The following is a 19901-nucleotide window of genomic DNA, read 5'->3' as shown; positions in this document are numbered from 1 at the left end:
TATGTGTACAATCCCTTCATTCTGGACATGCAAACTATAGCTTGATTGGCAGTATAAGACTAGAAGTAAAAGACTAGAGTAATTTAGATTGTCTTTGTTTTATCCTTCAGGGTGTACCTGGAATCCCTGGAGCTGTGGGAACCAGAGTGAGCTCTCACTTTGTCTTTAATGTTTTTTGTTTGCCTTCGATCTGACCTGAGTTTTAAGTTTTCTTTTTTCTTTATTTTAGGGCGAAAGAGGCCAACCTGGCCTTAAAGGGGATGCTGTAAGTCAATCCCAGTTCAAGTGAAAGACTAGAACCCAAATGAGGCTAATTGTGTGGGTTGTTGACATTTCTTTTAATTTCAGGGAGATCCAGGAGAGGATGGACGACCAGGCAAACCTATAACAGCAGCAGTAAGATATCGTGATGGAGACATATAGGAACATTTATTTATTACTTTTGTTTAATTATATTTGTGGTATTTCCTTTACCAGGATGTACAGAAGGCTCTGGCCAGCTTTGGCATTGAGGTGTGTGTCTCATCACTCATTTTTTTGGGATGTTGGTTTGTGTACGCAGACAAACTTCTGTCATATCATCTCTCCACCATTTTTGGCCTTTTGTGCCTGTACATGACTGGCAATTTTATTTTTAATTGTCACACATGCAGCCCAGAACTGTCGTTCTGCCACATGCGCCATTTAAACAAACCTCTGTTTTTCTTAATAACGACTTATTTCTTCTCCATAAGTATGAAAAGGAAAATCGTGTCTATCAGGTGAATTGTGCTGGTACGGGAATAGAACTGTAAGAGGTTAATGTAACAGCTCTGGACAGACTTTAATTCTAAGTTACTCCCACTTAGCTGAAGATTGCCAGTGAATGCGTCATCCTTCTATTAATGGTCTGATTCCAGAAGCTGCACAGAGAGTTGTTGTAGAGAACAACTTCCGACAATAAATACATAATGAATCCATTCAAAATAAAACTGCTTTGAAATCCTCAAATATGACTTTAATTGCTGGAAATTTAGAGTCACAGTCAATAACTTTAAAGCAGTGGAGAGAGCAAGTTCAGCTTTATAGTCTGCTTACTGACTGATGTTGTGAATTCTGACTTGATTGCCGCTAATTACACTTTTCTGTCCTCTGCACAGGTGACCAATCAAAAACTGGTTGTGGACAAAAAGGAAATTCTAGCACAGAAAGGAGAAAAGGGGGATAGGGGAGCCCCAGGTGAACCAGGACTGAGAGGACAGCCAGGTTCAGATGTAAGCAATTACAGGCATTTTGTGATATTGACAACCACTTTTGTAGATTTTTATAACCCCCCCCCCCCCCTAAAAAAAAGCAAATACTTTATCTAATCTGTGCTCTTGTTTATTACTGACAAAAGTTAGAAACACTTTTTTGACATTCTTGTTGTGTACCAGGGTTCTCTGGGATTTCCTGGAGAGAGAGGATCCAAAGGGGACCAGGGAGAACGAGGCCATACAGGAGCACCTGGGCCTCCGGGTAGAGCCATTACAGAGAGGGGGCCAGAAGGATCCCCAGGGCCTGCTGGAGAGCCAGGAAAGCCCGGAATACCAGGGATTCCTGGAAGAGCTGGTGAACAGGGAGCCCCTGGACGATCAGGTGAAAAGGTGAATATAAAGAATATGTAAAAACTTGATTTCTTCCATTTTGATTGGCGTCCTGCTTGATCTGTGTACTGTCTTTAAGGGGATAAGTGGACCAAAAGGTGACAAAGGAGAAGCTGTAAGTTCTGATATTTCTGTCCCATTCTGATACGGTGTTTACTGTTTGATGTATTAAACTAATAGTTGCTTGTGTTTTTCAGGGTAAAATTGGGTTACCAGGAGCAGAGGGCCCACCAGGCCAAAAGGTACGCTACATAAACTCCCAATCGTTACATTTTTGTATTAGATGAGGTAAAACAATTCGGACTATTTTGAAGAAATAAGATGCAAAGCGCTTCATTTGTGGCCTTTTATTACAGGGGGCATCTGCTGATTCAATACTGGTTGGATCACCTGGGGTCAGGGGCCCCCCTGGGGTTTCTGGAGAAAGCGGAGAGCCTGGAGCTACAGGACTACCTGGATCCAAAGGAGAGCGAGTAAGATATATACAATAAAATATAAAAGCTTCGGCCAAAGCTTATTAGTCTGTAATCACTACAATTACTCCAGACAGAACAGTTGTGTTTTGTGCCATCCCTCATGTTCTACCTATGGTTCCTTTATCAGTTCAACTGTTCGGCAGTAGCTCAGTCTGGAGGGGGCTGGGCTGGGAATCAAATCAAATCATCTTTATTTATTTAGAGTCTGTTGACATTCAAAATTATCTGGAGGCACTTTACAGAACAGCAGAGAGTTCTTGGTTCAAGCCCCGGTGCGGTGTAAGGTGTTTTGATAGGAGGGCGAGATGCAAGGACACCTTCAGAGCACTGCTGAGGTACCCTTGAGCAAGGTACTAACCCCCCCTCCCCCAAAATGCATATATATATGTGCAATGAGCTGATTCAGGGGCGTGTGCTGCCTTTGCCCATATGCAGCTGAGATAGGCTCCAGCACCCTCTCTGTGACCCCAAAAATGATGTTTCAGTCATGATAAAGAAAAGAGCTTTATTTTTCCATTGGGAACTTTATCCATAGGCTTGGATAAAAACAGACATATACAAATAGCATGGCAGCATCCATACGGACAACACATCACCTACTATTCAGTGCTCTAAACAATGAGGGCATAGTGTGAGAGGGCTCTCTTGGTCTTAAAGGCCAGAGATCTGTGTCTCAGACCAGAAGGTGGGAGAAGATGATGGGTGTGCAGTGTGAGAGTGATATCAGAAGCAACTTGACCACCTTTTAGTTTCGTCCATGTCTTGTAGAAAGAGAGGAGTGATTCAGTCGAATTATTTGACTGTTCATTATCATGATATTGTTTAGTGGGTTGCAATGAATATTGGACAATGATCCAAACTAGACTGATATGTTGAAGGTTATTACTGATTACATGAGGCATTTGTAGAAGGCAAGTAGGGCGGTCTGATAAAGCTGGAGTCTGCTGAGTTTCCTGAGAAAAAAGGCACTACTGACACTTGGAGATGGCTTTACTCACTGACATTGAGTTTACAATCAATTGTTGTAGAGTGAAAAGAGGACCGGAGAGATTACAGAACCTGGGGGAGGCTGCTGCAGGAATTGACTTGGGTGACCTAAAGTCTGTTCACTCCAACCCTCTGATATCTGTCTGACAGGGATGAGAGGGTCCAGATGATTGGGTGTGGGTTGAAATCCATCTGGAGTCATTTCTGTCTCATCAGGTGAGGCTGAACGGTGTTGAATGCACATGACGAAGACCACAGAGACCAGTCTGACAAATGACTGGAGCTTCTCCAGGTGTGTGTGGGTGGTGTGCAGCAGAGTCGGGACCACAGGTGTGCTGTCAGTATGCAAACTGAAGCGGATCAGTGTGCTTACTGACCTCTGGTGGTGCAGTGTAACAAACCACTGTTAACTAAGCCAGGGGAGTGGTACAGCAGGAGTCTCTGAGAGAAGTCGTTGGTAAAATACACACAGTCCACTCCACGTTTCTACTCACGGTGTCCAGCTCCAGTCCCAGTGGAGTCCCGAATCCAATCAGGGAAGCTCCTAGTGTGCGATCGCTTTGTCAAACCAGGTCTCGTTGAGGTGGATCAAACTATCCTCTCTGTAAGCCCACTCACATGTTTGCTTGTACTTCATCTAGTTTATTCGAGCGACGTCCTTGTTTGTTTACCGGTGAGCTTTTCCCGTCCCTGCCTCGTGCCATCTTTCCTTCCCGGGCATCCTTGGAACCCGGCCCGGTCCACATTGCCTCAGTAGCAGTGATACACAATTGTCCATGTCCTGTAATCCATGTGGCGCAGTAGCAGCACACCGTCCCGCTGTACCGCAGGGTTTTACCTTCATGACATCAGCAGCTCCGTTGTCCAGATCAGCAGCAGCATCAGGGAAACCAGGGACTTGTTGTGAAAGAAAAAGGGCTAAACTTAAAATAAAGATCATGTTCGAGAAGTGCAAGCCTTCAAGGAGTCTGAGGAGTGGCCCACTTAGACAATGTCATTTAAAAAAAGGTTTAAATAAATAAAATGCCTCTGCACCTATTTTACCTTGTCCTCCAGGGTTCAGTGGGAAAACAGGGGGAAAAAGGAGATAAAGGAGAAGCTGGAGAAAGAGGACGTGACGGTCCACAGGTGAGCTGGTTCATGGTTGGTATATTGGTAGTACAGTAGTACTTCCTCTGACATCTTCAAAGTCAATGAACTTTTATAATCTGTGATTTTTCTTAGGGAGCAGTAGGGGAACCAGGAAAACCTGGTCAGGATGGAAAACCGGTAAAGTTTTCCTTTTCTTTGCAAGCAACATAATTTTTAACGTTTTACATAAACTTAAAGACATCAGTATCCATTTGACTGTATCTTTTGCAGTAGTGTTGGGAGTACTGGTAATAACGGTTTGCTATGAAATCCATTAGACTAAAATAGTCTTCACACCTCAGTGGTTTTAATGTTGTGTCTACAACTTGATTGATTGTGCATAATTGAATTTTTGTGTCTGTAAACATGCCTAATTTAGGCTGTAAATGAGGATATTGTTTCGGGGAGGATTCCAATTAACATCACAGGACACTATGAGGGTTCACGCTTAGTTAGTAATTTTGCAGGACGACGTCCTGCTTACTTCCTGATGCTGTTTGTTTTCCTCCCCTTTTTGTCCGAGCAGGGCCCTACAGGGTCCACTGGTCCTCGAGGCCAAGCAGTGAGTAAGCAGTAAGCCCGGGAACAGGACTGCCCCTTAGACTTGATGTGGCTGCCAGCACCAGCCATAAAAAGCTCTTATTTCCCACCTCTTGTGCTCATGCTTCATAGATTCTTAGGCAGGTTTCTGTTGCAGCTGTTTGGCTGACACCCCCCTGTTTACTGCGTTTGTATGTGCTCGTATCACTTATCTCTTTGCAATTCTGTTTTTGTTGCCCTCTTCCCCTTTCTCTCCTCCTCTCCAGGGCCTGCCTGGCTTCCCTGGAGTTATAGGCAGACCGGTAGGTTCTCTGCTACTGGCTGACATTGTTGGGCTCTGAAATGGGGGGAGTGGGAGAACCGATCCCTCTGGTATCCGATAAAAAGGGAAAAGAAAGATGTTGTTAGACATTGACAGGCAGTAGCTCAAATGGTACTTTGCTCTTAGCAACAGCAGGCTAGAATTGCATATCATGACGATACACACACCATCATGTCCCTCCAAGGCAAATAGCAGGCAGTCAGAATTTGATTGGTTCTTATCCTTTTAATAAAAGATTAATCAGGTCAACGTCTCCCTAAAGTATCTCTTTAAAACTCATGTGTTGAATATTAAAGTTGGCGTGTTTTTAGTTTTTCTATATTGTAAAGCAACGCACATTTGTTGGTGGAGATCAAAGGAAGCCAGGACAGAACATGCACCAGTGAATATAAATGTGTGTGCATGTCAGTGTGTGTACGTGCATGGGGATGTTAATTTAGGCGTTCTCAAAAAAAACAAAAAAACATGTTGATTCACTTGAGTCTGCTTATCGAGTATGCAGCTTTGCCTGTTCTCTGTTGTGTGCTTAGTGCCTCTCACAGCCCCGACTTTATTTTTTTTTCAGAGTTTATCGGGGCCGGCGATGTTGTTGATCCTCTGTTTTTTTTAATATCCTTCCTGTTGTCATGAATCATGTGTTTGCATTGATATTTGTGAATAATTTATATTCACTCCATGTGGGTCAACCCATTACACCTTTACTCTCCTCTACTCATTTTTTAGAAACATATTTCTATGTAAATATGTGCTGAGCAGATAGCTGAGCGCAGCGACTTCCCGCAGCTCCGCTGTCACCGCTTGACAGTCAATCAGCACAAACTCCAAGAAGTGTCGTTTCACATCGAGAGTTCTATAGGTTTTCCTCGCTAAATAAGGACACAAATGGGCTTCAAAGTGTTTCCTCTAAACAAAGTCTAGTAGTGGTGTAGCTGAAGGGGTCAAATGATAGAGGTCATCTAGAGGTTTTTGTCAGTTGCTCAGTAAAAACATTGTAGTGTTGTGTTGTCGCCCAACAAGAAGAGGAAATAACCTGCCTGCCTCCCGGTCTGCTGTTTTTTTGTTCAGTTTCTGTGACTGAGTTAAACTGCTGCATGAGCTTTAACTGCATGCACACTGCTCCTTAGCCACAGAAAGTCTTGCAAAAGCTTGTATTTGACCACAAACATTATTGAGGAAGTGTTGTAAGGATTTGCTGTATTTGCAGGGAAGTCCAGGAGAACCAGGCTTGAGGGGGTTGACTGTAAGTGCCACATACCTAATGAAGCCACATTAATATTTATAGACATTAGTCCATAACATGTTCCTCTGTGTTCCATTTAGGGCTCCATGGGTCCCACTGGGCTTCCAGGCCCACCAGGGGTTAAGGTAAATTAACTATTACAAATAAATCTTCTTAGCTGTCACTTACATTGTTTTTTAAACAACGTATTTGTTTCAGGGTAATCAAGGAGATCCAGGTGTTGGTGTCCAGGTAAAATAACTCTGATGGGATTTTTAGACCATTTTAGGGAAGAGATTATATCACCTATCACATTTTACAACAACATTCCACACATCTGTGAATAATATCTCTGTCTAGGGGGCACCGGGGGCTCAGGGGAGTACAGGCCTACCAGGGCCACCGGGCCTTCCAGGAGCTGTTGTAAGTGTTGTTATAAATTACAGTGTCCCTGAAATGTGTTTGTGTGCCCTCAATACCATATATATTTCCTGTCGACAGGGTCCACAGGGCCCCCCAGGTCTGTCAGGGCAGGTGGTGAGTACATGATCAAAATCACTGCCTCTGTCACAGGAAAGTGAAAAAAATGTGCAGTTTTCATGGAGCTCAGAAATGGAAGGGAATGAAACGTCTATCCTGAGATTTATTTAAAAATTAACTGCATTTGCACACTGTGGGTGAACCGTTGCTCTCAAAACATGCTATTTGTTATTTAAACTCCTTTATAATGGTATTGAATATTGAAATTTCTGGTAAAAGGCAAAAGTTTCATTCTGTAGTTTTTGTGAGGATTGAGACTAGAGATAGACATCTGGATGTGGTCAAGATGTGATAAAAATCAAATTATTAGTTAAATTTTCCATAAAACTGTAACACGCTGTACTCTGATGCATGTGCTGTTTCTCAGGGTGAAGCTGGTAAACCAGGAGTCCCTGGAAGAGATGGCGTGCCTGGCAAAGATGGAATTCCAGGATTACCAGGGAAGCAGGTGTGTGCTTGGTTGTGTGTGTGTGAGAGCATGTGTGTTATGTGTTGTTTTTATCAGATCCTTGCCTGTGTCACCATGGTGTCATTTGTTCTTCAGGGTATTGTTGGACCTCCAGGCCAGCTGGGTTTAAAGGGGGAGCAGGGAGACAGTGGTCCTCCCGGGAAGGTGAGAGTATGCCGAATTTAACAAGCAGCCTCTGCTGCAAGGACAGTCGATGAAATTGGTTTGTCTTTGCTTTTATTAGATGTGATCCGAGCAGCATAATATTCAGGGCCCGAGGAAATAATATAACACGGGGAGACATTATTGCTATTTTTAGCTGCAGGAGTTTTGATCTGATCAGAACAAGGGTTGTCTTATCCTCAGTCTTCCTTCAGGGGGCCAGAGTCAGCTTTCTTTGACTTGTCCAGCCGGAGCTTTAAGCCAAAGGGTGCTCTTGATGCTATCAGCACACATGCCTTTGTTGTTCTCCTGCCTCACCTTTGATATTTCAGGGCTGCAGCAGTGTGACGGATTTTTTGGATTTAAGCGACATGAACTATAACAGTCGGGGTTTTTAAATTGGTAAACAGAAACGGGAGTTTTGATCGCACTCCCATCTCATCTGTGGTGGGATAAGAATAGGGGTTTTTCTTTTAAGATCTCAGATAGATGACTGTGACTTGCCAGAGTTTGTGAACCATTTTTATATTAGGTTGCACAAAGTGACTATCTCATGTGTGTCCATTATGATGTAGGTAATATTTGTATTTGATTGGCATCATATTACTGATATCAGAGAGGACTTGACAAAGGTTACTGGGAAAGAAATGTCTGACACCACATGTGATGAGTCCTCCCCACCTCTGACTATTTTTTGTGTTCTATTTTTTGTAACAAGCCATCAGTGCCAAAGTCTCTATCAAGGCTCTGTAGACAGAAGACACAAAGATGGATTTTGCTTGTCAGGAACTGGGAAAGCGGTGTCGTACCCGTCGTTATTGATGCTGACGTGGATCGTGACAAGTGTCTTGAACAGCTTCCTTTCTGCTGACTGCTGCCTCAGGTTCAGCACCTCTGACAGAGTCACAGCGACTGTCACTCCTGTTCCCGAGGTCAATAAATAAGGAAGGGACACTAGTCCAGCTGCTGAGTGACTCCACCATTCAGTCACTCGCACACATGCACACAAGAACAAATACCAAGAGACGTAAAGGCTCTGCTTTGGGATGCATGTAAGACTTGGTAATTTACAGCTCAGGCATTGTTATTCACTCTCCCGATTCAGTGGTTCCAGACGTGAATTACTTTTCTTAATTTGGCAGAAAGAGAACAAAGAATCAAGAATAAGATTATTGAGCTGTGTGTACAAAATGTCAATACACAAGGTTTTCTCCCTTATTTTTACTTAGCAATTGAGTCACAGCTAAAATCAGTATTGGCTGGGCTAATTTGACACCTAAATGCCAAGGCTTTTAAGCTATATTTTCTGTCATTTCATGCAGTAGACTCCATTCTGTGCACAGATAATTGTGATCATTTCATCCATTTATGTGCGCTTTTACAGGCAGTAGCTGGACTGCCTGGATCCAAAGGAGAGAAGGTGTGTCACTGTCGTCATTAATGTCACAGTCATTCATTATGGCATTTTTACAAATCATATCAGAAGTATCTTGTTCGAGATGATGCATCGTTTGGAGCTGACGTCACTGTGAATGATGTAGGGTCTTCCTGGTGTGACGCTACCTGGTGTGGTTGGAGAGAGAGGTCTACCTGGAGAAAAGGTGAGCGTGACCAAACCAGATGTACGTGTCCTTTTTTTCCCTGTCAGTCCTCATAACACCTGCTGTCTTTCAGGGTACCAAAGGGGACCGAGGTGCTTCTGGCATCAAAGGAGAGAGGGCGAGTACCCGCTTAGCATCATAAATATGTATCTCTGATTGAACTCTGTGGTGACAGAATTCCATTTACCTTCATATAGGGAGTGGCTGGTGAATCCGGAGAGCCTGGAGAAGATGTAAGCTATCACTCTTCACTGTTTGCATATCTTTTCATGTTCTTAAAGTAAAGTAAATCTTTAAAGGTGTACTGTGCAAAATAATGTAACACCTTATGTTAACTGGGAAAAAAAAGCAATTACTTGGCTCACAGTCAGTGGTGAACACACCATTATGCTGAATGATTTAGAAGGAGCGGTGAGCGGCAGTGGCTCAAAGAGGGGTTAGAGTATGGTGGCGTCTGGGAGGAGCAAATGGGAAATGTAAAAAAAAGTGACTGATTGGAAAAATTAAATTAGGAGAAGCAGTTAATGAAGCATTCCCATAGTAGTGGAACACATTATTCTGCTCTATTTGGACCGTCAGAGCAGAAACAGGAGGACGGAAGAAATTCTCACTTTATGAAAACCATTACCTCTTAAATATATCCAGAATTATTATGTCTCTTATCAAAAGTTGTTTTCTATGGTCCAATCAATCACCCTCAAGCACATAATTTAGCTCCTCAGTTAATTCACTCTTTGCTGAGTAAACTCTACACCCGGAAACTGAACTCTCTTTAACAATGAGTATGTCCAGGTATCATTTTACATATCTTTACTAATCATACTTAATGTTTTAGAAGCATTTGAGCTTCATGTGATTTATCTTGGACAAAAAAAACTTAAATGTGTGATACAGGAAAATGAATTCAGTGATCATAATCACATTTTGTAGGTTATTTGTTGACAAGCTCAGACAAGCTACAGTCAGTTCTTTATTTTTATCACAATATCTCATCCTTCTTAACTGTCCTGATTAAAGTCTCCAGTCATTCCTTCTTAAACGCTCGGCTGTAAGCTCCTGTAATTCCTGAGGTTTTGATCGTTTTCATCCCTGAGCTTATTCACATAAATGGCAGCCGGTCCTCTGACATTTGGCACCAAGTTCTGATGAAGCGTCTCTCCGGCACGTTTATCAGCAGAAAACTGCTGACACAAAGCTAATGTTAGCAATTTTATTGTGGGATGATTGACTCTGGTTTGGAATTCCCAATGAGTCCAATGCACAATCAATAATGGTCCGTCTCATGCAGGGGGCGCAGGGATCTTCTGGGCCCAAAGGAGACAAGGTAAGCTTTTGTAACATGTCTCTTTACTTGTATTAATATGATTTCTGACCGTTGCAGTCATGAAAGCTGTGTATTACAGGGGGAGAGGGGCGTTGGACTAGCTGGCCCCGCTGGGCGGGTCGGGCCTCCAGGTTTAAAGGTTCATTTCAGATATTTTTTTAAATCATATGAGATTTTAAATAAATTGTGCCTGAAAACGAAATGCGGCATGATTTCAGGGAGATCCAGGCCTTTCTGGACTGCCTGGTCCTCCGGGACAACAAGGGAAGCCTGGTGATATCGGGCCACCAGGTCTGAGAGGTGAAATTGGACAGTCTGGAACCCCTGGTCCACCAGGAAATATGGTTGGTGCAGCTGCTGTATGCATTTTTTATGTTAATCCTGCAGTTCAGCATGAATTTCAGATTGCTTTTGTTTTCAGGGTGTGCAAGGATTTGCAGGCAGCCCCGGAAAAGCTGGCCCTGCGGGACCACCCGGATCTCCTGGACAAGTCGTGAGTTTTTATTATAATTTGCGAGTACCTGGGTGAAATATTAAATTGTTATTTTAGTTCGGATAGAGAACCAGAAAGGGAGGAGAATGGAAGTCTGCTTGAGGTAGCTTACATGTTTCTGTCTTTTAGGGCGTTCCTGGAACTGATGGTTTCAAAGGCGACAAGGTGATGGCCCCAGGCAACATTTACATCGCTCCTCCTCCTTAAATGTCAACAAGTTCTTTTGATGGGCTCATATTATTTCTGTTGCCAGGGGGAAGTTGGTGTCGGTCTTCCTGGTCTCAGAGGAGAGAGAGGAGATCCAGGACCCAGAGTAATACATCGGATACATTGCCTTCTTATTGAAGCTCTGTCCTGATATGAATATGCCCCAGGAAACTCATACAAACTCATCCATATGTGTGCCTTTTCATTTGTGTCATGTTATAGGGAGAGGCGGGACGCCCCGGCCTGGATGGAGACAGAGGGCTCCAGGTAATATTCACGGTCTTTGCCTTTTTACACATGCTTCACTAAATCGGCCTTTCAGGCAAAGCCGCCTCCTGTCTATATCCAAAATTCCAGTTGAGCATAGGTCACGATTATTTTTTTTTTTGATCATCAGGGTCTGGGGGGAATGCAAGGCCCTCGAGGAGAGAAGGTGAATACAACCAGAGCTTTTCCAATTTAGCTGTCTGGTGGTGTGAGCTGCACCCCTGAACATGCTGCTCATTCGAACTGATGAAATATTTCCATGAATTATATTGTGAGCATTCAGTCTTTTCTCTTCAGGGCGACGGTGGGGTACAAGGGGACAAAGGAGACAAGGTGCGCCTCACTCTTTTCTGTCCCAAATGTGTGTTTTTTAAAAGACTCTAAAGGAGGGAAGACATGAATACACAGAATGATAATGGCTATGCAAGAGTTAAAGAGTCATGGTTTAGTCTTCTGCTCAACACTGTCATTCACAGGGGGACACTGTGCTGGTGGGGGGACCGCCTGGAGAAAAGGGCAACAAAGGAGAACTGGTCAGTGAGTGTCCAGATGGGTCCAAGGTGCTTTGGGTTTTTTTTTCTTAATAATTTCCCTGTTGTCTGTGTCTGGTTTTAGGGTGACAGGGGATTCAAAGGTACTCAAGGAGAAAAGGGGGTGAAGGGTCAAGATGGTCCACCAGGAGAGCAGGTAAACAGCTGCTTTTTCAGTTTCAGTTTGCCTTTAAAGATCCGTTCATCACGCTGAAAAAAAAACTGCATTCCAAGCTAAAAAGTTAAAAAGTTCCAAGTTCAAACCAATCAACACATACATCACTACATCTATTGTACTGTTGTACCAACCTTAGTGCTGCAACAAGTGAATTTCCCTCTAATGGGATCAATAAAAATGTATCTTAGCAACTCTGTAATTGCTCTGATTGAATTTAGAGTTTTCTTTTGGTGTATAACATGAAGGTGTTAAAAGCAAACTTATGCTTCATGACCCGCATGTCTGAGATAATATATCTTGTACGGGTATTTATTATGGATGAGAGGTGGGTGAGGCCCTCATTAGTCGTGTGGCTTTAACAGCCAAGCATGCCGAGGCATCGATCTCTCATTCAAAGGTCAATTAAGATCAGAAATATCCCCCTTAATGGTGACATTTAAACACTCTGCTGTGTAGGAAGCTAAATCTACGATGTCGCTCTAGTGATGCGGCATTTGCTCAAAATGTTTTGAATATTTCTGTTTAACGACAGGGGTTGAGGGGGGAGCCAGGAGAGAGGGGATCCACAGGATTTCAAGGTGCCCGTGGCCCCCAGGGACAGAAGGTAAATGTGCTAAGCTGGGAGGCTCATTATCATCAAATTATGACTGATAGTAAAGTTAGCATCAGTCATTAACTCTAGTGTAATTCATTTATCTTCACAGGGAGACAGTGGCCAGCCTGGAGTACCTGGTGAACCGGTGTGTGATACGCGACCCTGCTCGGCTCTCTGTGGCAGATTGAACCGGGGATGATTTCTCTTTTGTTTTTCAGGGTTTGCCTGGGAAGGACGGGGTGCTGGGCCGTAAGGGAGAGAAGGGAGAGCTCGGTGTCGTAGGACTGAGAGGAATCAAGGTAAAGGCCTCGATAATGTCAGGCGACACACAATGACTTTTCCTTTAGTCTGACATCCTGGCGACTAAAACCTGAAAATGGGTCTTTTGTTCATCATGCCAGGCTCTCTATCATCCACATGAATCGAGTCACAAAACTGCCAATTAGGAGGGAATCTTGCAGCGTCAGGTTTTATTCCTGTTGTGATTTAATGAGGTCCTGATTGGACTAACAATCAGAGAAGGCAGCAGGAAAATAAAAGTCTGTTCTCATCACCGCACACTGGATCACTGATCAAAAACAGCAGAACTAGCAGGGCTCTCGCTCTGCAGCGCTGCCGCCGAGCATGAAAGAAGCAGCTACGCAAAAACTAACAACTAATTATATCAATTATGATTGCGGGATGACAATTGAACTCAGTCAGTCAGCAAGAGCCAAGTGCTCACAGCTAAAATTACCGTCACACCGTAGCTACTCCCCTGCATCCGCTTCCGCTGTGATTTACGTGAGCAGTCGGCACTCCTGCCATGATTTGGCACAAGTGAAAATGGGCTCTCTGCCGGGCTCGTGGAGCCATTTCTCAGCTCGCGAACCACTTCATGTTCCACTGTCAGTGATGAAGTCCTGTGTTTCCAGGGTGACCGAGGACCCAAGGGGATTTGCGGAGGCGACGGACCCAAAGGAGAGAAGGTGGGATTGTTGGAGACAAAATGTAGTTTAGTGGGAGATCAAGAGGAGATAATAAGTGTGAATGAAGACGCTGTGTGCGTTGAGAGATATCCGAGCTTTTATTCTGTAATTATACGGGTGAATAATGGGAACAATGGTTGTGACGCTGTTCAGCTCACTAAATTTCGGTCTTTAGTGATTCAGCATGAGTGTTCTTGTTCAGGGGGATGCTGGAATTAACGGGCGACCAGGCCTGCCGGGGAGAAAAGGTGAACAGGTACGGCTGATATCCTCGATCAAGAGTATCCTCATATTGTCTCATTGGGGTGTGCGTGAGCGTGTGCATGGGCGTGTGTGTATGTGTGTGTGTGTGTGTGTGTGTATTTGTGCTTGGGCTTCTTCTATTTTGTTCTCTGTGTTTTCTAGGGAGATGTTGGAGCTGCTGGAGCCCCAGGAACCCCTGGAAAAGAGGGACTCCTGGGTCCAAAGGTACGTGCTAGATAGCGCACTGGAGAGGAACTGTTCCATAAAAACATCGCTCTTGTTGTGTAGGGAGACCGTGGTTATGATGGGCTCGCAGGACCTAAAGGGACTCAAGGAGAGAAAGGTGAAAGGGTGAGACAGTAACTCCAACCTTACCAAAATATAACTAATTGTTAGCTACAGTTGGTTACATATGTTGTTCTCCATGCAGGGACCACCTGGAGTACCTGGTCCTACTGGTTCACGGGGGGCGGATGGAGCACCTGGTTTGACTGGCTCTCAGGGATCACCTGGTGAAAAAGGTCCAGAGGGTCTTCAGGGACAGAAGGTGCTTGATAAGTAGATCTTCACAGACAGGTAGACAGATGTGTATCATGATCTACCAAAGACAAAAGTTTACTTTCAAGGAGTGAAAAGGACAATAAATGTGTTCCTCTGTCGCATGCTGTTTTCTGAGTAACAAGGTAGCGACAAAGACAAAATTGGTTTTTGACAGCGTCAACGTCATGATGTAAGACACTTAAAAAGACGAGACGCCTTTTATCTGAGACTCTTTTACGTCAAACTACTTATTTATTCATTCCTTCAATATATATTCGGCTGGAGATCAGGACGGGCGTGTAGCTGTTTCAGAAACATTGCAACATGGTGAAATTTGCAGCACGTCATTGGGCTGTGTAAAGAGCAGATGCTGGAACTTGCATATATCTGTTAGGGAGTCAGGGATTTCCCCAGTAAATTGGTTTTAAATATCTTTGTTCAATTTAAGTCTGCTCCAAGTTGAATTAGTTGATTATACTATTTGCTCTTTAGCAATTGATGCAACAGAGATTTTAGGTTAACTGCCAGAAGAAATTGACCCTCTGTTCACTAGTTACTCTAATTGGTCTATTTCTGCTCTTATTTTGATAAAACTTGGTTCAAATGTTTTTTTCCTAATCGCAGAAAGCAGAAGTCTTCTGGATTTTGACACAACAGGATAGTTATTATTGCTTCCAGGCTGATGAAAGGGGAAAACAGCCCCCCCACCTCACTGTCCCCACACTCACTACGTTCACCTGCACAGCTTAATCGAGCTGTGCTCAAAATTTGAGTTTGGTGTCTCATTGGAATTCAGTCCTCGTCCCAGTTTACATGCATCGGAGAAAATCCAATAACTGATGGTCATACACTAAGGATAGGAGTGTCGATATCCAATGGCATACTCTGGGTATCTTTTCCAGTTATAGTTGGGTTCTTCTTTGATGATGGCAGCACATCGGACCAGTTTTCCTGATCAGTCTTTCAATTTTCATTTCTTAAGAATAAATTTACATATATAGAGATTTTATACTCTCATCATTAGAGAGGCAGCAGGACTTCGGCTCAGCATGTCAGCACATCTGTGATGTTAAATCTACCATGCTTATATTCCAGGGGGAGAGGGGTCCAGTCGGGCCTGCGGTCGTAGGTCCGCGTGGTATCCCAGGCATCCCTGGCGAACGTGGAGACTCGGTCTGTGCCACACAGTTTCCTGCTTATTAAACTGAATAATTCAATATGTCTTACATATACCTAGTAAATAATATTTAATGGATACGCTGAGGAATCCACTTAAGTTCATCTGCAGCCTCTCCTCCATGTTACAGGGAGAAATGGGTCTAGATGGAGCCAAAGGAGAAAGAGGAGAGCCAGGCATGACGGTCAGTGGCGATCCTTTAGGCCCGCCTCATTCAGACGCACGTTTTCCTGGTGAAGAGCAGTTTTGCATTTCACTCAGTTCTCCCTCTTTATTTTAAATTCAGGAGGACGAAGTCCGACAGTACGTCCGCTCAGAGATGAGTCAGCACTGCGGTGAGTCTTTAAAGCAGCCAGCATTGCAAATTCAGAGCAATATTGTCCCTGAATTGAACTTCTGGTGGTAATGAGGACACACGAATCACCAGCTGAGCTGAGTTGTGAGACCAAAAGGAAGCTGTGCTTTGTGAACTGACCTTCAGTATTGTCTGTCTCTCTGCTTCCTTCCTGTCTGCCGGTCCATCAGCATGCGGAGGTGAGTGAGCCGTTCAGCTGCAGCCCAACACAGAAGGCGGAGATTAAGCATGAGTCACGGTGGCACAATGCTCAACATACACTGCTGCTGCAGAGACCGTAGTGAGAGCACTCACTCCTCGTTGTAATTATATCTACCTCCAGATGTGCCCTCATTTGAGCATTTATGAGCAGCTAAACTGAGTGTGACACACGCAATACGCACAACACTGTATGTTTTCACTAGCTTCTTTTAAGGCGGCTCTTTAAAATCAAATCAAATCAAATCAAATCAAATCAATCTTTATTCATACAGCGTCTTTTACAATCAAAATTGTTTCAAGGCGCTTTCCAGAATCCCAGGGCCTGACCCCAGACAAGCAACAGTGGCAAGGAAAAACTCCCCTTTAACAGGAAGAAACCTTGAGCAGGACCAGGCTCATGTAGGGGGACCCTCCTGCTGATGGGGGGCTGGGTAGAGAGGGAGGTTTTAAGTCTGATCTTAAAAGTAGAGATGGGGTCAGCCTCCCGTACCTGGACAGGGAGCTGGTTCCATAGCAGGGGGGCCTGGTAGCTAAATGCTCGCCCCCCCATTCTACTCCTAAGAGACAAAATATAAACAAGTCCAAATACGACTCCCTTTAAATGTATTTACTGACGCAATATCTACGTTATTTTAATGCTGTTTCATGTTTGTGAGTCGGCACTTGCAGCAGCATGACGCGGCGATGCCGACAGGGATGGAGTGTTTCATGGGGAGAGACTTGGGGAAAATCAGCTTCGATTTTACTTCAATGAGACTCGAGTCAGAAAACTCGGGTGTGACACAAGTCCAAGGATCAGTGGCTTGAGTCCGTAAAGCATCACAGCAGATTTTGGGCGGCTGTTCCGTTTCAAACAGTCTTGCAAAATCTCTGTAGAGTCCTTTTGGATGGTCTGTCCTGTGGAACCGCGTAGTTAATTTTGTGGTGCTTTGGGGTGGTAGTTTAATACTTTTTCATCTTGTGCACTCTCTGGCTCCTCCTCTTTTTTCTCTGGCCTGGTCCCTGAATCTGCTCCCTTGGTGTCTGTTTCCTCTCCTTGGTCCCATCTCAGGTTCAGACCAAGAAACCCGGTCCTGGCCCCCAGGCAGGGCTCCACCCACACCACAACAGCAACTGGCCCTGTATGGTGAGGAGGATGAGTGTGTGTCTGTGTGTGCCTGCCTGCTCTACCGTTGGCCTTTGACATTGTGTGTGTCTAACAAGCGTGTGCAACTAAGGTGTGGAGATCCCTGGGAGATTCTTTCTAGAAGGGCTCCGTTTGTGTCCATGTTAGCATGTTTTCAGGTCTTACGGACAAAAATGTTGGCGTAGGTTTTAGATTTGCTGACTGCTCTGAGCGTTTGCTCTGTCACACTGAACTAAACTAAGGTTGCTCACATTCAAGGCCGTGAGCTGCATGTGGTGGTGAACACCAACGACCCCGATTATGAGCACATCTACTCCATTGAATCTTACAACGACAAGGTGGACGAGCTGCTCTACATCGCCCCCTCTGGTAGCAACAGCAATGGTGCTGTGTTTCCTCTGGTGTCCAGAACTATCCTGCAGTGATTCTTTTCTTTCCTTTCTACGTATTTATTTCTGTGTGTACACAGGTGGGAGCGATAAAGAAACAGATGAAACAGGCAAAGGTGAACCAAACACCTTCCTTAACGTCAGCGTCGCTAAACCGACAATAGACGCCAGACAGAAAGAAGTCGAAGTTGCACCAAACACACCATTTAGGTTCAAGAGGAGAGCCAACGGGAAAGGTAAACTAGCTGGTGGACTCTTGTCCCAGTGGGGGGAGCTAAAGAAAGCCGAGGCTTAAACTACCAAATTAAGCCTTTTAAGCAAGGCTCATTCAAGGCAGACTCTTGCAACCTTGATGAACTCACACTTGAGGAGAATGAATGACAGGAATCTGAAGGTGAAATCAAGGACGTTATCAATAAAAATGGCAACACTTCTACCTTCAATAAAACCAGGCTGATCAGCTACAGACTGGACTCCTTTATGTTCCCTCTGTGACACATTAATGCGCCACTAGAGTTATTTTAGTGGAATAATGTCTGACCCAGCCAGTGTGGGGGTCTCATGCCAGTCTCTGCTTTCCCGTGTGTGATGCAGACGTGTGCCTGCTGCCATTGGAGGAGGGCAGCTGCAGACGATACACTATGCGCTGGTACTTCAATACTCACGCTCAGGCCTGCAGACCCTTCATCTACAGCGGCTGTGAGGGAAACGACAACCGCTTTCTGCATTTGGAGGAGTGTGAGGAGGTCTGTCTTCTGGAGGCAGGAGGTACAGCACACACACACATACACGATTATGTGACAGGTGATGATGAGGCGTGTGTAAAGTCTAACCACTACTTTATTGTCCAGGTTCTCGTCCCACGATGACATGATGAAGAGTCGCTTAACAACAGCAACTGTAGAATGATTTTGAGTAAATGTAAACATTTTTCATTTTAATTATTTATTGTTTCTCTAAACCAAACTCACCATCATGGCTCTGGTTTAGCTCATAAAATACACTTCATTCTAATATGGTGAAAATGATTTATGGTGTGTTCAAGTGTTTAATATTGACCCTAATAATTGCAAAAGCTTTTATGAAAGAATTAATATCCTGTTCTGAAATAATGATAACAGATAGCACAACATAGTACCAATGTAAATGACTTTTATGGATCGCACTGGTAGATTCTGCAGGAGGCGTTTTTAATATTCTTCTCACTCCTTGTCTGAACACTGGTCCTTGCCTGGATTTTGTACATTATACATATCAGGTCTGCGCTGTGACCAAAACTGAACCGAAAGGTCCCAGAAATTAAGGTGAAACCTCTCAACAGGCTTTCATAGAGGATACTAACCTTTAAAGTCCCCTTAAATGACAAAGATCAAAGGAAATAAACAATTCTGGAATCAAAAGCTTAACCTGAGCACTCCTACGTGAATAGCAAATCATTTTCATTATCAGTGAAGCTTCAGTGTCACTCGTTCCTTTTCTTTGGACGTGAGTTTTCTATCTGCATCGGGGCAGCTAATAATACGCTGCACTATGCATACATAGTGGATTATAATAAAGTATAGTTATCATTCATATTAAATATGAAGAATCAAGCACAATATTCTCATACTTTGTACATATTTGTTACTGTTTGACCAGCATGTCTATCTGCCAAAGAAAAGGTGCTATTTTTATACTGTACTGGACATGGAAGTGCTTTATTTTTACAGACTGTACTCTTTATGTGGTAGTATTGATCATATCATTAAACATTTTTAATAAATCCTTTTGAAAACTGAATCGTTCTGTATCGATGATTGGGGCTCAATCTCCCACATGTGTACTTGTAAACCTGGCACGTCCGTCCTCAGCGTGGGAAACCATGTGATGAGAAGTCGACATGTGCGAGTGCAAATCTGATTTACTGTCATTTCATTAGCAAATGTTCCTTAAGAGGATTTTCTGCCCGTTTGTCACGGCTTCTCCTCTCTCGAGGTCTCTTGTCGCGCTCTGATTTCTCCACTCCTGTGACTTCAAAGCTGCTCCATCACACCTCATCGGTCATTCGTCTTCATCTCACCTCGTGGCATCTCGCTCTACCAACACTCACCTCAATTTTAAAATAATCCACCTCCTGCTGTGTGTGTGTGTGTGTGTGTGTGTGTGTGTGTGTGTGTGTGTGTGTGTGTGTGTGTGTGTGCTTGTCAGACGCAGCCTGACAGCCTTTAACTAATGATGCAAGTGGCAGCAAGAGCAGAATTGAGACACTCGACAGCGA

The 19901-nt window shown here is 44.0% G+C and overlaps 1 protein-coding gene across 8 annotated transcripts in view; it reads left to right on the top strand.

Annotated features, from left to right (window-relative positions):
• The window catches only part of col7a1 (collagen, type VII, alpha 1), a 46446-nt gene extending 27023 nt beyond the window's left edge, over positions 1-19423 (top strand). For 4 of the 8 annotated variants that reach the window (XM_029827014.1, XM_029827010.1, XM_029827011.1 and 1 more), the window contains exons 69-119: positions 111-146; positions 230-265; positions 349-396; positions 478-513; positions 1140-1253; positions 1416-1625; positions 1705-1740; positions 1823-1867; positions 1982-2098; positions 4145-4216; positions 4313-4357; positions 5026-5061; positions 6286-6321; positions 6402-6446; positions 6520-6552; positions 6661-6723; positions 6802-6837; positions 7208-7288; positions 7385-7453; positions 8835-8870; positions 8992-9051; positions 9125-9169; positions 9249-9284; positions 10340-10375; positions 10455-10514; positions 10594-10719; positions 10797-10868; positions 10998-11033; positions 11122-11181; positions 11298-11342; positions 11473-11508; positions 11640-11675; positions 11819-11875; positions 11958-12029; positions 12583-12654; positions 12755-12790; positions 12864-12944; positions 13560-13613; positions 13816-13869; positions 14019-14081; positions 14145-14207; positions 14287-14403; positions 15492-15569; positions 15704-15757; positions 15860-15908; positions 16099-16107; positions 17181-17255; positions 17514-17639; positions 17725-17880; positions 18239-18412; positions 18496-19423. In XM_029827014.1, coding sequence (XP_029682874.1) covers positions 111-146; positions 230-265; positions 349-396; positions 478-513; positions 1140-1253; positions 1416-1625; positions 1705-1740; positions 1823-1867; positions 1982-2098; positions 4145-4216; positions 4313-4357; positions 5026-5061; positions 6286-6321; positions 6402-6446; positions 6520-6552; positions 6661-6723; positions 6802-6837; positions 7208-7288; positions 7385-7453; positions 8835-8870; positions 8992-9051; positions 9125-9169; positions 9249-9284; positions 10340-10375; positions 10455-10514; positions 10594-10719; positions 10797-10868; positions 10998-11033; positions 11122-11181; positions 11298-11342; positions 11473-11508; positions 11640-11675; positions 11819-11875; positions 11958-12029; positions 12583-12654; positions 12755-12790; positions 12864-12944; positions 13560-13613; positions 13816-13869; positions 14019-14081; positions 14145-14207; positions 14287-14403; positions 15492-15569; positions 15704-15757; positions 15860-15908; positions 16099-16107; positions 17181-17255; positions 17514-17639; positions 17725-17880; positions 18239-18412; positions 18496-18518 — 3291 coding nt within the window. In that variant the 3' untranslated portion in view covers positions 18519-19423. Of the gene's footprint in view, positions 1-110; positions 147-229; positions 266-348; positions 397-477; positions 514-1139; positions 1254-1415; positions 1626-1704; positions 1741-1822; positions 1868-1981; positions 2099-4144; positions 4217-4312; positions 4358-4745; positions 4782-5025; positions 5062-6285; positions 6322-6401; positions 6447-6519; positions 6553-6660; positions 6724-6801; positions 6838-7207; positions 7289-7384; positions 7454-8834; positions 8871-8991; positions 9052-9124; positions 9170-9248; positions 9285-10339; positions 10376-10454; positions 10515-10593; positions 10720-10796; positions 10869-10997; positions 11034-11121; positions 11182-11297; positions 11343-11472; positions 11509-11639; positions 11676-11818; positions 11876-11957; positions 12030-12582; positions 12655-12754; positions 12791-12863; positions 12945-13559; positions 13614-13815; positions 13870-14018; positions 14082-14144; positions 14208-14286; positions 14404-15491; positions 15570-15703; positions 15758-15859; positions 15909-16098; positions 16108-17180; positions 17256-17513; positions 17640-17724; positions 17881-18238; positions 18413-18495 lie in introns of all 8 variants that reach the window. The other 4 variants (XM_029827015.1, XM_029827013.1, XM_029827016.1 and 1 more) reach the window with 4 other exon arrangements.
• The last annotated feature ends 478 nt before the right edge of the window (positions 19424-19901 follow it).

The sequence above is a fragment of the Takifugu rubripes genome, chromosome 19 (assembly GCF_901000725.2).
Source record: "Takifugu rubripes chromosome 19, fTakRub1.2, whole genome shotgun sequence".
NCBI classification, from domain to species: domain Eukaryota; kingdom Metazoa; phylum Chordata; class Actinopteri; order Tetraodontiformes; family Tetraodontidae; genus Takifugu; species Takifugu rubripes.
The sequence above is the reverse complement of the archived record's forward strand: the minus strand, read 5'-3'. Positions and strand labels throughout refer to the sequence as shown.